The 17,937-nt window shown below is 45.9% G+C and overlaps 2 protein-coding genes across 2 annotated transcripts; both read left to right on the top strand.

Moving 5' to 3' along the window:
* The first annotated feature begins 13,778 nt into the window (after positions 1-13,778).
* LOC143268529 (uncharacterized) lies at positions 13,779-17,373 on the top strand. The gene is made up of 2 exons (XM_076551640.1): positions 13,779-14,425; positions 16,165-17,373. Exons 1-2 carry the CDS (start codon positions 13,779-13,781, stop codon positions 16,265-16,267), a joined length of 750 nt encoding a protein of 249 aa, XP_076407755.1. The 3' UTR covers positions 16,268-17,373.
* LOC143268418 (uncharacterized) lies at positions 14,425-17,373 on the top strand. Its single transcript, XM_076550660.1, has 2 exons — positions 14,425-14,606; positions 15,431-17,373. The coding sequence occupies exons 1-2, from the start codon at positions 14,449-14,451 to the stop codon at positions 15,684-15,686; spliced, it is 414 nt and encodes a 137-aa protein (XP_076406775.1). The 5' UTR covers positions 14,425-14,448; the 3' UTR covers positions 15,687-17,373.
* Positions 17,374-17,937: the final 564 nt, after the last annotated feature.

The following is a 17,937-nucleotide window of genomic DNA, read 5'->3' as shown; positions in this document are numbered from 1 at the left end:
AGAATTACAGGGTCCAGTTTCTCCAGTCCTTACCGACGTGATGGTCTATGCATCTTTTTAGTGCTTGTGATGTAGTATCTCATCGTGGTTTTTTTTTTTTTTTTTTTTTTTGGTTTTTCGAGACAGGGTTTCTCTGTGTAGCTTTGCGCCTTTCCTGGAACTCACTTGGTAGCCCAGGCTGGCCTCGAACTCACAGAGATCCGTCTGGCTCTGCCTCCCAAGTGCTGGGATTAAAGGCGTGCGCCACCACCGCCCAGCTCATCGTGGTTTTTTTGTCGTTGTCCATTTTTGTTTTTGTATTTTTTTTTTTAGAATTTCATATATGAGTACTGTATTTACAACATCTCCTCCTCCTTCTCTTCCCTCCTGTGTTCCAACTCCTTCTCAAATTCATGACCTCTTTTTCTTCAAGTATAATTGTTACATATCCATATGTACACACACACACACACACACACAGACACAGACACAGTCTGCTGGGATCATTAGTGCAGCTCGTATGTGTTTATGGCTGACCTCTTGGGATTTGCTAAACTACCTTGGGGATTGTTCCAGGAGGAGACTAAGTCTGTCTCTCAGGCACCTGTTCTTCCTCTAGGGCTGAAGCCTGTGATAGCTCCCCCCATCTGTGTGGCTCTGGCAATTGGTGTTGTCACTTTTGGGGTCTTGCTTAGCAAACTACATTGGGATTTCCTGGGCGCAGGTTCCCCTTCAAACATAGACGACACTGTCTCTCAGCAGACGTCCTGTCCGGGTTCTCTGGCTCCTGCACTCTCCCCCAGTCTCCCTTGATATCCCCGAGTCTTAAGTGTAGAGGTCTTGTGTTTAGATGTGTCCACTGGGGCTGGGCACCCCTCAGTCAGTTGTTCTCTGCACTGGAACCAGCTGTGGCTTTGTTTGTTTGTTTTTGTAATGTAAGAGGCTTCTCTGATGAGAGGTGAGAGCTGCCTTCCCTGTGGGTATACGGATAAGTATTAAAATGCAGTTGGGAATTATACTGGTTCTGGAAAGCGCCAGCAGCAGGCTCCCCTGGTTCCATGCCTCACCAGCCATGCATAGTTTATATAACTAGACATAAGTTTCCCTCCTATTGAGGGAGCCTTAAGTCCCAGGATAGAAGTGTCACTATTGTTCCTTTTGGGCTTTCTTACCATCCTGGTTATTGTTGTTGGTAGGCATCACATCTGGCTTGTGATTATGGCACATCTGGCTTGTGATTGCATCACATCTGGGTTGTGATTACATCATATCTGGGTAGGACTATTGGGTGCTTTCCTTCCTTGGCTGGTCCTTCTGATATTATGAGAGCTAGTCCCCAGGGAGGAGACTTCAGGTCAGGTCCAGCTTCATTCCTGCAAATCCTCTGTCTGAAGTATGTGGTGTCTTCAGCAATAGGATCACACCTTCAGTTTCTGGGAGGCAGCCAAAGGCAACAGCAAGAGCCTACAGTTTTGGGAGTCTTTTGGACTTCTCTGACCAACAACACAAAATGAAGTTTCTTGTGTCTGGCACTGTGTGCCTTTGTGTGTGTGTGTGTGTGTGTGTGTTGTAGAATATTACTTTAAGGTGTGTTACTTTTGTTTATGTTGTATTGTTTAACTCTGTGAAACTGTGATACTGTGCCTGTGTAAAACACCTGATGGTCTAATAAAGAATTGGTTAATAGCAAGGCAGGAGAAAGGATAGGCAGGGCTGGCAGGCAGAGAGTATAAATAGAAGGAGAAATCTGGGAAGAGGGATTAGAGAGCTAGGAGCCAGAGAAGGAGGAGGACTCAGGGGACAGCCACCCAGCTACACAGCAAGAGTAAGAGTAAGATTTAGAGAAGAGAACTGGAAAAGCCAGAGGCAAAAGGTAGAAAGGATGTGTAAAGATAAGGAAAGCTGGCAAGAAAGTAAGCCAAGCTAAGGCTGATCATTCATAAGTAAGAATAAGCCTCCAGATGTGATTTATTTGGGAGCTGGGTGGCATTCCCCCCCACCAAAGAAAAGAGTAAAAAACTTCCAACAACAAATTGGCGCCCAATGTGGGGCACTTGACCTTTCTTAGTGCCTGAGAAAGCTTTGGGGGAAAAAAAAGTATACAGCTCCTTTAAGAGGTTTGGCTGGACAGTCTCTGCCAGTCCCTGAGCCTTTGAACAGCTAGTACATTAAGTAGGAACAAAAAACTAAATAAAAATGCCTGCTGCAGCACAAGCATCAGCATTCCAGAGCTCTAGGAAGGTTGAATGCAGTTTCTGGTCAGACAAACCTCCAATCCGGCCACAAATTTCACGATTGTTTTTATGACCTGAGAAGTGGGCAGAGCCAGCTGAGAGCCATGTGTGGAGGATCCAGGTGTAAGTTAGCTCACATGGTCAAAAAAGGCTAAAAGAGCCAGGCGGTGGTGGCGCACACTGTTAATCCCAGCACTTGGGAGGCAGAGCCAGGAGGATCTCTATGAGTTCAAGTCCAGCCTGGACTACAGAGTGAGCTCCAGGAAACCACAAAGCTACACAGAGAAACCCTGTCTCGAAAAACAAAAACAAACAAACAAACAAACAAACAAACAAAAAGGCTAAACGATATGCAGTAAAAGAGGTCCAAACAGAAAAACCTCCAAGCAGGTTACAGTGTGTTTAATAATGTGCATAGGCTTAAGAAAAGGAAAAGGATATAGTCATAGAAAAAAATGAATAGTTTATAAAATAAAGTCTTTAAAGAGAATAAAAAAGAATAAGCCATGTAGAGATGGAAAATACACAGGTAGTCTGGATCCGGTATGCATTGATTTTGAATTTTTTGATTGTTGAAGCAAAAGACAGTTGCTAGGACACATGGGGTTAGGAACTGGACTGCTAAACTGAAACAATCTAGATATCTTAGGAATGCCTTAACTTTAAAAAAGAAGTCAAAAATATATTTGTCAAAATGGAAATCAAAAATGCTTTGGAGTTTTGTTCCCACAGGAGATGAGAGGCTGTGAATTCCTTCAGGGTTAATATGGATAAGATTTGATCAGGCGAGACCTCCTGAAACTTGACAGGTGATATCTATTAGCAAAGGTTATTGCTTGTCTTCTCAGAACTTGGTCGTCATCTCAAAATTTTTCTCTGGGACCCTAAAGATACTTTGTCCACAGATAGCAGGAAGTAGTCTGTGGGAGAAAACTATGCCCATATTCCCATGAGTTGGGGGATGTAGGTGGGTTTTTGGTTATTTGGTGGGTTATGGATGTTTGTTATCATTTAGGGGAATATAGAATATTGATACAAATTTAAAGTTATTTTTGTTACACTGTATATGTTTCTACTCTTTTTTAAAAAACGATTTGTTTATTATGTATGCAGTGTTCTGCCTGCATATATCCCTGCAGGCCAGAAGAGGGCATCAGATCTCATTATAGATGTTTGTGAGCCACCATGTGGTTGCTAGGAATTGAACTCAGGACCTCTGAAAGAACAGCCAGTGCTTTTAACCTCTGAGCCATCTCCAGCCCATGTTTCTACTCTTGTTTAAAGGATTTTTGTATGTTGATTAAAAATTTAAGGTTATTTTTGTTATAACATAGTATATATATATGTTTCTATTCTTGTTTAAGGTACTGTATCTATGTAGTTTATTTAAAAATGTAAAGTAAAATTCTAGTTTTTGAAAGCTGTTATTATAAACTACATAGGATAGTCAGGAAACATAGGTTACTGGTCAGTCATTTATAACCATCAAATTTGTAGATATGTTAGGTATGCTCTCCAGATCACATAGAGATATATTTTAAATAGACCAATGGTTTTCAAACCCTTCAAAGACCTACAGAATATGGCATTTAAAATGCTTCGTTAACTTCAAGTTTTTCATGACAATGAGACACATCTGCTCCTGGCAGCACCAATTTACTTCAGAGAAGATGATGGGCATTCAAGAAACTCCTTATGATGTTTGCCTTCACTGTGGCAATGTTAGCCCCTGGGCAAAGGAACTGCTCTTGCCTTCGACTGCTGACAACGTGCTGTGCAGACTGGACATGCAGGACACAGAGGAAAGTGACTGTTGATCCTTGCCAAAACAAGGCAGAACAGTCCTTCAAATTTCCTGCTTCCCAGAAGAATCTGCCAGATATTCTGCAGGACACAGAGGAAAGTGACTGGTGAACTTTGCCAAAACAAGGTAAAAGTGTCTAAAATTCCTGCTTCATAGAAAAGTCTGCCAGATACTCTAGGCCTGTAGGCTGAAGATGTCCCAATGTTGCAGAGGAACTTTGGGCAACTGTTTGGGCAGCCAATGTCTCTGTTAAATAATATTACATCCTTCTGGGTCTTTGATTGAGTTGAAAACTAGATAGTTATAATTGCAGATTTCCTTAGTTATGATAGAAAGTAAATTAGGTGTAAAATTTTGGATTCACTAAGATAGGATAAATAATGCATTATTTTCTCTGAATGTGCTAACTACAAATGGACAGAATATTGTGAATGTAATTTTTACTTGATAATTGTCATTGTTGTATATAAACTTACTATGTTTAAGTTAAAACCTTTATTTTTATTTAGACAAAAGGGGGAAACGTCGTAGAATATTATTTTAAGGTGTGTTACTTTTGCTTACGTTGCATTCGTTTAACTCTGTGAAGCTGTGTTACTGTGCCTGTCTAAAACACCTGATGGGGCCGAGCGGTGGTGGCGCACGCCTTTAATCCCAGCACTTGGGAGGCAGAGGCAGGCGGATCTCTGTGAGTTCGAGGCCAGCCTGGGCTACCAAGTGAGCTCCAGGAAAGGCGCAAAGCTACACAGAGAAACCCTGTCTCGAAAAACCAAAAAAAAAAAAAAAAAAACACCTGATGGTCTAATAAAGATCTGAATGGCCAATAGCAAGGCAGGAGAAAGGATAGGCGGGGCTGGCAGGCAGAAGGAGAAAACAGGGAGGAGAGATCTAAGATCTAGGAGCCAGAAAAGGAGGTGGACCCCAGGGGCCAGCCACCCAGCTACACAGCAAGCCATGGAGTAAGAGTAAGATTTACAGAAGTAAGAGAATGGGAAAAGACAGAGGCAAAAGGTAGATGGGGTAAGTTAAGGAAAGCTGGCAAGAAACTAAGACAAGCTAAGGCCAGGCATTATTGATAATTAAGAATAAGCTTCCATGTGTGATTTATTTGGGAGCTGGGTGGCACCCTCACAAAAAAAGAGTAAAAAAACAACCAATAATGTGTGTGTGTGTGTGTGTGTGTGTGTGTGTGTGTGTGTGTGTGTTGTTTGAGACAGGTTCTACATAGTGCTGGATATCCTGGAACTCGCTCTGTTGTAGACCAGGCAGGCCTTGAACTCACAGAGATCCTCCTGCCTCTGCCTCTTGAGTGCTGGGACTAAAGGTGTAGGACAACGTGCTCAGTTGGGGTTGTCTTAGTCTGTGGGACTTGGTGGAACATTGTCACTCTAAGTGGTATAACTTCATTTAGACTATATATGTCTAATTGAACTTGATTGAAATTTATATATAATTCTAAATAAATATAAAATATGATTCCCGATGGCTCTTCAAACATCCTTAGTGTTACTTCCCCACTTCCTCTCCTTCTGTCTTGTCCTCTTTCCCCACTTCTGAAGGTAAGCCCCCCTTTTCCAGTTCCTCTTCATAGCTCGTGTGTCCTGCCTGCGCTCTATCTCTATTCCCTCTCTAGAGATAAGGTCTCACTGTATAGTCCAGGCTGTTTGAAACATGATGTAGCCCAGGCTAGCTGCCAACTTGTGATCATTCTTTCTCTGCCTCCTGAGTGCAGGAATTATAAATATGAACTATGAGCTGGGCGTGGTAGCACAAGCCTTTAATCCCAGCACTCAGGAGGCAGAGGCAGGTGGATCTCTGTGAGTTTGAGGCTAGCCTGGTCTCCAGAGTGAGTTCCAGGACAGCCAGGACTACCCAGAGAAACCCTGTTTCAGAAAATCAAAACTAAATAATAAATAAATAAATAAATACCACCACTCAGCCTCTTCTCGTAGACTTTTTCCATTTGCTTTGGAGAAATATCCAAAGTCTTAGAAATGGATTATCCTCTTTTTAAATTAAGCACATTTTAAAGATCTTAATTTATATGTATGTGTGCATGAGTATACACACACATGTCTGCACATGTATGTGTGTGGGTACCTGTGGAGTTTAGAAGTGGACATCAGATCCCCTGGAACCGGAGCTGATACCATTGTGAGCTGTCTGATGTGGGTGCTGGGAACAGAACTGTGGTCCTCTGCATGAGCAGCAGGAGCTCTTAACTGTTGAGCCATCTCGCCAGCCCCCTGGGTTGTCTTTCAACTGATTTCTAAGAGTTGTTTATATACTACAGATACAAGTCTCTTACCCAGATAGACAGTTTGAAAAAACATACCTTCCTTCTGTGGGCTTTTAGTTTTCTTTATAGTGTTCTCTGCAACACAAAGATTTTAGCTTTTGTTGTTTTCTTTCTTTCTTTTTAATTTTTGTTTGTTTGTTTTTTAATTTTTGAGACAGGGTTTCTTTGGTAGCCCTGACTGTCCTGGGTCTCGCTCTGTAAACCAGGCTGGTCTCAAACTCACAGAGCTCTGCCTGCCTCTGCCTCCTAAGTGCTGGGATTAAAGGCCTATGCTACCACTGCCTGATTTTGTTGTTTTCTGAGAGAATATCACTGTATAACCTTAGGCTGGCCTCACAATCCTTCTGTCTCCACTTCCCAGGCACATGCTGTCCTGGAACTCACTCTGTAGACCAGACTGGCCTCATGCTAATCGTGATCCTCCTGCCCCTGCCTCCTAAGTGCATGTGCCACCATGCCTGGCATTGAAGGTTAACTTCTTGTTAATGCAAACTTAAAAAAAAATGTATTGAGTGTCAGATGTGGGGGTGCATGCCTGCAATCCCAGCAATGTGCAGGCCGAGGCAAGAGCATCCCCCGTCCAGGCAGGCTGGGCTATATATAGCAATGTCAAGCTGCTTTGGGCCCTTTATTAAACTGTTCCCTGTGACTTGAGTGTTTAAATCTTTTCTAAAGAGGGATTTTATTTTTATTCATGTGTATGTGTATGCACACAGGTAGCCACAAAGGTCGGGAGAGGGTGTCAGATCCCGTGGAGCTGGAGTGACCCTGTGGTTGTGAGCTGTTCTAGGTGGGTGATGAGAACTGAACTCTGGTCTTCTGGAAGGGCAGTACTTGCTCTTAACCCTGAGCCTTCTCTCCAGCCCTGCTTTTAAATTTTATGGGAAGCGCACACAGCGACATCTGTTGGCCATCACAGGAACTTGATCTGTTTTACACTTGAAATCACGTGATTTTCTGTGAGGAAAGGAAAGTCATGTGGGGAAACCAACATTGAGAGGACGGTTCTTCCCACTCTGCTTCCCGGGTTTGAGAACTCACCCAGTGCCCAGCAGTCAACAGGTTGGTAAGACAACAAACACTCATTAAAATAATTAATTCAAGGAAAGGATCTCATAGTGTAGCCCAGACCAGCCTGTGACTCAGTAAGGAGTCCAGGTTGCCCAAAATGCTCAGTAGTCTCCTGCCTCAGCCTCCAGAGTAGTGGAGTTATAGGGATGAGCCACCCTGCCCGACAAGACATGGACATTTATTATTGAGGTGGCGTGGAATGAACCTAGGACCTTAGGCATTCTACAACCTCGGCTAACACAACATTTCTAAGTTTGTTTTGAGACGGTATCAAAATTTGATGCTTGCTGACCTGGAACTCCTACTTCAAAAAACAAAAACAAAAACAAACAAACAAAAAAAAAACCAAAGAAACAAAAAACAACTTAGGCTGGAGAGATGGCTCAGTGGATAAGAGCACTTGATGCTCTTGCAGAGGACCAGGGTTCAGTTTCCAGCACCCACATGGTGGCTCACAATCATCAATAACTCCAGTACCGGGGGATCAGTACCCTCTTTTGACCTAGACACATATGTTGTACACAGACACACAGGCAAAACACTCATACACATAAAAAATTATTAAATAAAATCGAATTTACAAGTCAAAAATTGATCTTACTGAAACTAATGTTGGCTAGACAAAGAAAACTGGACGAGATTGAACTTGCACATTCACGTTCACTGTGACACTGTTCATAGTAGTGAGGAAAGCCAGTCGGCCTGGGTGTCACCTTCCAACTGAGGGCTGGACAGTGAGAACATGGCACACACAGAGTGGGATTCTGTTCAGCTACAAAGACAAGTGGAATTATGAACTTTGCAGGAGAATGGGTGGAACCGGGGGACAGTGAAGTAACCCAGACACAAAATGGCAAACACCGTGTGTTCTCTCTCATACATGGGCCACAGCGTTGAACTTTTAGGTTTTAAATTGGGCTGTGTGTGGCAGCCAGGAAGCTAAAAAAGGCTTATGAGAGAAAGAAGGGGCACCGGCCTGAAGTGTGGGAAGGGATAGCAAAACATATGTGAAATCAAAGTAGAGAGACCTAAAGGTTTCGGCAGGGATTGGGGTGGTGGGATGGGGGTGGGGGGGGAAAGGGGGGTAAATAACTTCCTGATGAGAATGCAGCCATTTGCTGTGGTTTGGATGACAATGTCCCCATAGGTGGTTCATATGTTAGAATGTTTGGTTCCCAGCTGGTGGAACTGTTTGAGAAGGATTAGGAGGTGTGGCCTTGTTGGAGGAAGAGGTGTATCAATGGTGGTGGGCTTTGATGTTTCAAAAGCCCATGCAGGCCCAGTCTCTCTCTCTTTCTGTCTCTCTCTCTTTCTCTCTCTGTCTCTGTTTCTCTCTCCAGACATGATTTCTCTGTGTAGCTCTGGCTGTCCTAGAACTTACGCTATAGAACCAGGCTGGCCTCGAACTCAGAGATCCGCCTGTCTCTGCCTCCCGAGTACTAGGATTAAAGGCGTGCACCACTACTGCCTGGCACATGTGCATCTTTCAAGTCCCAGGCCAGCCAGAACTACACAGAGTTTTTTTAATTGAATGTATATGTGTTTTCCCAGCAAGTGCTCCTAAGCACTGAGCCATCTCTGTAATCCCAAGGAACCGTACTTTCTAACCCAAATTGAACAACAAAGCCCATTCTCTTTTATGAAATAGTGAAGGAAGTATTTAATGTTTATTAAAAGATTTATAGGGCTGGAGAGATAGCTCAGCTGGTAAAGCATTTGCTGTGCTAGCATGAAGATCTGGGTGTAGCGGGTATTTGTTCCACCTATGACCTTGGGTACCAGCTCATAGGGCATGGCCATTTGGCTAACTTAAGACCTGAGGAGCACATGAGCAGATCTGTTCTCTCTTGCACTCCTGGATGGTGAAGACCAGGCCAGGTGGTGTGAAACAGTGCGGGACCAGTTCTCAGCTTTCCAGGGACTCTGGGACTGAAATTGCCTATCCTGTATCAGTGAGTTGATACCCCTTATAATCCCCAGTAAATAGATTCATTATTGGTAATCCATGGATTTCCTTTTCCTGCACTACCTGGGTTTGGATTCCCATGTTTACCCCTGTAATCTCAGTGTTAGGGAAGAGGAGCCAGGCAGATTCCTGGAGCTCACTGGCCACTCAGGCCAAATGGGTGCTCTCAAGGTTCAGTGAGGGAACTTGTCTCAAAAGAAAATAAGGTGGCCAGACGGTGGTGGCGCACGCCTTTAATCTCAGCACTCCGGAGGCAGAGCCAGGTGGATCATTGTGAGTTAGAGGCCAGCCTGGACTACCAAGTGTATTGATGTAACCAATCGTCTTATTAAATAAGAAACACAGAAACAATGTAAAAGAGAAAGCCGAGAGGTCAGAGCTCAGAGCTAAAATCTCACCCTTCCGCCTGCGGTGTCCCAGCTTCCTGAAAGAGACCTATTTTCTGTCTGTTCGTCTATTTATAGTATTTTGTTCTGCCTTCTCATTGGTTGTAAACCCAAACACGTGACTGCCTCATCACTGTCTGAATGTACAGCCCCCTAGGTCTTAAAGGCATATGTCTCCAATGCTGGCTGTATCCCTGAACACACAGAGATCTATGGGATTAAAGGCATGTGCCACCACCACCACACTCTTGCTATGGCTCTAATAGCTCTGACCCCCCAGGTAACTTTATTTATTAACATACAATCAAAATCACATTTCAGTACAATTAGATTACCACCACATTTCCCCTTTTCTATTTTAATAAAAAGAAAAAAAAGCAAAAGGTTATAACTAACAAAAGAAAAACTATATACAAAAGTATAATAACTATATACAATATATGCAAGTAATAAATACCTAACCAGGTATTTGACAAATCAGAGAAATAATTCCATTATCTATCCTATTTTGGTAAATCTAAGATGTATCTAATGCACTTTCTATCCTAATTAATTTTCAACTATAACTAACTAATCTTCAACCATAACTAACTAATCTTCAACTCCCTCAGAGACCCAAGAAGGGAATAATATTAGCTAACAAAAATAAAAACAGGAAGTGCATGCAAGCAACTTCCAAAAAATTTGTGAGTTGACAGAAACAGCCAACTGCCTGGGCAGTCACCTGAGGTTTCTCCGCAGTGTTGGGGCATCATCTTCAGCCTATAGGCTTAGTGTATCTGACAGACTCATTTGTGATGTAGGATGTACACAAGGTCAACAGTTCAACCTCACATTGGGTGATAGCAGTCCACGTACCAGAAACACCTGAATTCCACTAGTGTCCTGTCATGATTCAGGATTTTAAATTCTGGAAATTGTTGACAGTTTTTAAATTCAGCTGTCCATTCTTCTTGGCTGTGTATATATATATGGCTTCATCTCAGCATCCCCTTCTTCTCCACATCCCTCTATTAAATGCCAGTCTACTTTTGAGAGGCATGAGCTTTCAGCTGCTGTTCCATTGTACAACAGAATCCATCGGCCCTCTGCCTGTTAAGCTGCCTTCAAAGAAAAGGGCACCGTACCTTTTCCGGATGCGAAGGCCACTTCAGGGATGGTGCCATATTGTCCTGGCCTCAGAAGATGCCTTTTGATAAAGCCATAACCACACTTGTTTTGGCAAGAATCAGTAGTCCCTTGTTTCATGTTCTGTCTGTCCATTTTGTCCTGTTGATTTGAGGATACTTTGTTGTCCAGTAGCTAACTTTTGCCAAAATGAAAGTTGACTCCATATGCAGTTTCTTCAATGCCCATATTTTCTCTGAAGTAGATTGGTACTGCCAGGAGCCGACATGTCTCAAAAAAGAAAAATTTTCTAAGTTATTAAAACATTTTAAATGCCATATTCTGTAGATCTCTGAAGGGTTTGAAGATGACCTGTCTAAAACATCTCTGCTCAATTTTTAAAACATATCTAATATGACTACAAGTTCTATTGTAATGTCTAACTACTAACTTTCATTTCTTTATATCCTAGTAGTTGGTAATAATAACATTCAAGGATCAGAAATTTGTATTACATTGTTAAATGAATGGTATAAATACAATTAGAAATATACATATAGCATTTTCTAACAATATCAGTTTCAAATTTGTATATAATATAAAACAATTCAATCCAATGTAAAGTATTAGTAATTGTCTTTTTCTTTTCTTTCTAATATCAGTTTCAAATTTGTATATAATATAAAACAATTCAATCCAATGGAAAGTATTAGTAATTGTCTTTTTCTTTTCTTTCTTTCTTTCTTTCTTTTTTTTTAAACAAGAACCTTAAATCTAATCTCCTTTGCTTAGCCTTTTTCTTAACCCTTGACAATAACTTGTAACCAACCCCCCTAAATACTGAAAATTATCCCAGAACCAAAACCCATTAAAAGGACCAAAAAACCACCCACCCCACACCACCTCTTTGGGAATGTGGGCGTCGTATTCTTAAAATTGCTTCCTGCTGGATATGGGCGAAGTTTTCTTTATCCTGAAAGAAAAATTTTAGGTTAATTGTCAAATTCTAGGAGAGGTAACTATATCCTTCATTATCCAGTCTGTGTATAATGCCAAAGTTCAGGGTTTATCTCAAGTCCTTATTCAAGTAGTCTTTGAGACTGGATCATCTCAGCTAGTCATCTCAAAATTGCTCTGAGCACCTTGTAGTTCAAAGCTGATCTGTGGATGATGTTTGTCAGCTTAATGATATTATTATTGTCCACGTGGAATTGTTGTTGTGGGGCCCCATCTTCTTTCTGGAGACTTCAGTTGATGTTAGGCCTGGCCGTGATTTCCTGCAGAAAACTGATAAGAGACTCGAACACAAAAACATATATATGCAGCTAGCCTTTTTTCTAGAATTAGTTAGTACTCTATATTGAAAGACCCCCGCTCCATTATGAGGATATGGGGCGTTGGGCCGATGTTATGCCCCCCCCAATAACTTGGCCTTAGAAACGCCATTCTGCAGGAATCAGAAAAACAGGAGTTCACAGCCATAGCCAGCTACCCGGCCTTGACAGAGATAGCTATGGCCAGCCTTGAGAGAGATAACTGTGGTCAGCAGCCTTGGGAGTAAGACAGTTGATATTTTATGGCGGGCCCCTGGCCTTGAGGAATAAGCAGCTGGCCTGGACAAGGCCAAATCAGCCACACACATATGACCCCAAGTTCACCCTGGCCTTCTTTGAAACAACCAATAGGGACCCTGTAACTATGCTTCTCGCTTCTGTAACCGCGCCTCTGCCCCTGGGATCCCATAAAAAGTCCCCCTTGCCCTAGGAAAGCGCGCAAGTCCTCCAAGAGACTTCGCCCCAGGTACCTGGTCTAAATAAACCCTCTTGCTTTTGCATCTGATCTGTGGTTTCGGTGTGTTCCTTGGGTTTGGGGTCTCTCCCGGAGAAAGATCTCAGCCGGGGGTCTTTCATTTGGTGGCCCGTACGGGGATTGAGACCCCTCCCTGGGACCACCGACCCACCATCAGGAGGTAAGCCGGCCGGCCTTGATTTATGTCATCCCTGTCCAGTCTGAGGGTTGTCTGTTTGTCTGAGTGTTAAATGTTGTTTGTTTGTCTCCGCGCCTGCGTCTGATAATCTGTCTGTGTCAGTGGATCTGAAAGGGGGGACCGACGGGTCTGGACTTCGCCACTGAACCCTGGGAGACGTCCTAGGGGAATCTGGGAACCTGGAAGACGTTCCACGGTTCATCTGAAGTGCCCTCTGTGGCACGGTCTGAAGACCCCTCTGGGGGCACGGTTTTTCTGGTTTTGCTTTCGGTTTGGAACCGAAGCCGCGCAGCGAGTGTTAGTCTTATTTATATTGGTCTGTCGTTTTTTTTTGTTTTCTGTTTAACCGTTCTCCTCTTAAAAACAGCCATAGGACAGACTGTCATCACCCCCTTGAGCCTCATGCTTAAACACTGGTCAGACGTAAAGAAAGACACGAGCCAACAACAAAGGAGTCGTAATCAAGAAAAAAAAAATAGATCACTCTTTGCGAGGCCGATTGGGTTAAAATGGATGTAGGATGGCCTCGTCAGGAAACCTTTAACCTCAGTCTTATTTCACAGGTGGAAAAAAAAAAAGTTTTTGCTTCCAGTCCCCATGGCCACCCGGACCAGGTCCCATACATTGCCATGTGGAGACTCCTGACAACAGAACCTCCCCCATGGGTTAAGCCGTTTCTCTTCCCCTCAGCCCCCCGGCGGCAGCAGCGCTCGCCGAATCCCAGAGCCGAGGAAGCCAGATCGGCGGATCCCTCCCACTCCCTGTTCCTCCCTAACCCCACACCAGCAAGTCTTTTCCTCTCCCCGCGGGCCGCTGCTCCGGCGCAGGCGGGCGCGCGGGCAGGCTTGCAGGCGGGTGCGGGAAAAGGAAACGCGCAGGCAGGGCTGCCGGGAAGCTAGGGCGCCGGGACGCCCCCTGCCCAGTCCCCGCAGGCCGTCAGCGGTGATGGCGGTGGCGGCGGCGGGTGCCGGAGCTCCCGGGACGGCGCTGGGGGGGCTCCCCTCACTCCCCGCTCTCCCCGGCTGTCCATGTCTCCCGTGCGGGCGGAGGAGTCCGCCCCGCCGGGCCGTGGTTTTCCGCGTGGCGCCTAACAGCGGACTTGGAGCTGGTGCAGACCAGGGGAATCTGATCGCGGAGGCCCGGGGCGGCGCGGACATGGGCACCAAGCAGAGTGGCCCTGCCGCCAACGGCCGCACCCGCGCCTACTCGGGCTCGGACCTGCCCTCCGGCGGCGCGCGCGCGCGCGCGCGGCGGCCCCCGGCGCGGCTGGCCGGGACCCGGGCGGCGGAGGCCCGCGGCGACACAGGCGGGGCCAGGGGCGGGGCCGGCGACCAGCCGGACCCGGGCGGCGGGGAGCCAGCGGCGGCGCAGGCGGCCTTGGTCCCGGCAACGCCCCACAGCCGCTCGCTCGGAGGGGCGGTGGATAGCGCGATGGGCGGCCGAGCGGCACAGTCGGCAGCGGCGGCGCAGGCGGACACGGGATGTGGCAGGGACACGCAGGCGGGGCCGGGGATGGGGTCGGCGAGGGACCGCCCCCTGGCCGGCGACCCACAGCGATGTGCCACGACCGGCTCCGGCCCAATATGGGAAAGGTGACTAGGGGGCGGCGTCACCCATGGACGCCGAGTCACCCCGCCCCGAGTGTTACAACCCCCCCGACAGCGCCGGAGGGACCGGCGGCTCCTGCAGCGGCCCCCAAACAGCGGAGGATGAGTTCCTGCTTCCTCCCCAATTGCCGGTCGCCTACGAGGAAGGCGGGACAAAGCAGCGAAGGTAGGGAACACCTACATCTCTGGCCAGTTGCTCTTAGCGGGTCTCCAGGGGCTCTAACCCCCTACCGATTGGGCTCAGGTTACCAGAAAGAGACGCCGGCAGCGCGTTTTTAAAAAAAAGAACTTAGAGAGACACGGAGGGAGAGGAAAAACAAACAAAAAAGTCCTGGCCACTGTAATGTCTCAGGGACAGGTCAGAGAGGGAGTTAGAAAGTTAGGACGGGAGATCAAAAAAAGAACACTGCTTGACAAAGACAAAGTGCTTACTGTAAACAGAGAGGACATTGGGCTCGTGACTGATCAAAAAAAGCCTCAAGGGTCTCGGAGACCTAAGCCAAGGGTCCTCAATCTGGAAGATTGGGGAGGTCAAGGCCAGGAGACCCCCTCCCCCCGACCTAGGATAACTCTCAAGATTAGGGGGGCAGCCAGTGACCTTCCTAGTGGACACCGGGGCTCAACATTCAGTCCTGACCCATACCGGAGGCTCTCTCAATGACCGCACAGCTTTGGTCCAGGGGGCCACAGGTAACAGGAGGTATCAAAGGACCACCGAAAAAAAAAAAAAAAAAAAAGGTTCAGCTGACATCTGGACAGGACCCAAAGGGAGCCCCCTACAAGTCCTAGCCCTTTAAACTGTTCGTGGACGAGAACTCAGGCTTTGCAAAAGAAATGTTGATACAGAGACTGGGGCCATGAAAGCCCGGTAGCTGCAGGATGGCCCGCCCCCCTGTCTACATGTGGTAGCCATTGCTGTTTTGCTCAAGGATGCAGGGAAACTGACTTTGGGACAGCCATTAACTGTGTTATCCTCCCATGCGGTAAAAGCTCTGGTCCAGCAGCCCTCAGATCGAATGGTGTGCAGACCAGTTGTCTCCCTCAACCCCGCAACCCTGCTGCCTGGTTCATGGATGGGAACAGCTTCCTCCAAGAAAGAGAACGGAGGACTGGAGCAGCCGTCACCACCGAATCGGAGATAGTTTGGACCTCACCACTGCCACCTGGAACATCGGCCCAAAAGGCAGAGCTGATCGCGCTGACCCAGGCCCTCCGGATGGCGGAAGCCCGGAGGACCAGGAACTAACAAAAGAAAATGGGGGCGGAATGGAGCCCCGAGCGACAAGCTTACATCATAGATGGACAGAGGCCTTGCCTACCAAGAAAAAAAGACCGCTAACGTGGTAACCAAAAAAACTCCTAGATGACATCTTTCCCAGGTATGGAATACCCCAGATATTGGGGTCAGACAATGGGCCCGCCTTCGTCTCCCAGGTAAGTCAGGAGGTGGCCAGGCTACGGGGGATCGATTGGAAACTTCATTGTGCATACAGCCCCCAGAGCTCAGGACAGGTAGAACGTGCAAATAAAACCATTAAGGAGACTTTAACCAAATTAACGCTTGCAACTGGCACTAGAGATTGGGTGCTCCTACTCCCCCTAGCCCTTTACCGAGCCCGGAACACTCCTGGGCCTCATGGCCTAACCCCGTTCGAGATCATGTATGGGGCTCCCCCACCAATTGTAAATTTCCTTTACTCTGATATCTCCTCTTTTGCCACTAGCCCTCCAATTGATGCAAAAGACGGTGCAAAAACCCCTGCCTGCCGGGAGCAACTGAACCGCCCGGTGATGCCTCACCCATTCAAGATTGGGGACTCTGTCTAGGTCCGACGCCATCAATCCAGGAACCTAGAGCCGAGGTTGACGGGACAGCGGCTTGGGTCCACACGTCACATGTAAAGACTGCCAAGGAACCCGACGAAGCTGAGGGCACCGAGACATCTAGTTCAACGCTCTCCAAACCCACTAAAGATAAGACTCACCCGGGGGTCCCCTTGATCCCCCTAATAGTCCTCCTGACATAAGGAGGGACATCACCAGAGAGCCTGTTTCCCTGACGCTGGCCCTGTTACTGGAAAAAAATTACCATAAACAAAATAGCTGCTGGGGTAGATACAGGGACTGCAGCCCTTATGGAGACCGGCCAATTCAGACAGCTCCAAGTAGCCATGCTCAACAAAAATGATTTAAAAGATAGTTCCAAAGGTCACCGTGGTTTATGACCCTTGTCTCCACCATTATGGGCCCCCTAATCGTCCTCCTGCTCATTTTATTGTTTGGGTCATACATCCTCAACAGATTGGTGCAATTCATCAAGGATAAGGTTTCTGTTGCCCAGGCTTTGATCCTAACCAAACAATATCAGAGGCTCAGACAGTCAGAGATAGAGCTAACCCCTTATTCTCCATCCTAAAATGAAAGATTTCATTTGGTACAAAAGAAAATGGGGGAATGAAAGACCCCCGCTCCATTATGAGGATATGGGGCGTTGGGCCGATGTTATGCCCCCCCCAATAACTTGGCCTTAGAAACGCCATTCTGCAGGAATCAGAAAAACAGGAGTTCACAGCCATAGCCAGCTACCCGGCCTTGACAGAGATAGCTATGGCCAGCCTTGAGAGAGATAACTGTGGTCAGCAGCCTTGGGAGTAAGACAGTTGATATTTTATGGCGGGCCCCTGGCCTTGAGGAATAAGCAGCTGGCCTGGACAAGGCCAAATCAGCCACACACATATGACCCCAAGTTCACCCTGGCCTTCTTTGAAACAACCAATAGGGACCCTGTAACTATGCTTCTTGCTTCTGTAACCGCGCCTCTGCCCCTGGGATCCCATAAAAAGTCCCCCTTGCCCTAGGAAAGCGCGCAAGTCCTCCAAGAGACTTCGCCCCAGGTACCTGGTCTAAATAAACCCTCTTGCTTTTGCATCTGATCTGTGGTTTCGGTGTGTTCCTTGGGTTTGGGGTCTCTCCCGGAGAAAGATCTCAGCCGGGGGTCTTTCAATATGACCATTCATATCTTAACAAAGTTTAAAATGTATATATATATATATATATATATATATATATATATTAATCTTGTAAATTTTGATATAAAATCTATACTTTAAGAAAAGTTTAAAGAATCAGAATAGAATCAAAGAGTTGAGATTAGTAATAGAATAGTCCCTTAATTAATTTTGCTTTTGTCCTGTACCATAGCAGAAGATGGCTCTTTTATTCTGGCATGATACAGGGAGTTTGCATTTTCCTTTTAACAACATGCTTGAGTTTAAAGAAGGAGAGAGCCATTCTCCAACTCCAAAGTCAGCTTTAAATTTTAATTGAACTGGGACTATTAGAAGACCAATAGTGTTAAATCTTTAGAGAAAAGCAGAAACAAACATTTAGGAAGACATAAAATTTTTTAGATAATATATACCCATACACCGTTTCATTCTGTTTCTTGGGATAGATGATTTGTCCCTTTTCTTCAGTTGTCTCATTTGTCCAGTGTT

The sequence above is a fragment of the Peromyscus maniculatus genome, chromosome 14, assembly GCF_049852395.1.
Source record: "Peromyscus maniculatus bairdii isolate BWxNUB_F1_BW_parent chromosome 14, HU_Pman_BW_mat_3.1, whole genome shotgun sequence".
Lineage (NCBI taxonomy): Eukaryota > Metazoa > Chordata > Mammalia > Rodentia > Cricetidae > Peromyscus > Peromyscus maniculatus.
The sequence above is the reverse complement of the archived record's forward strand: the minus strand, read 5'-3'. Positions and strand labels throughout refer to the sequence as shown.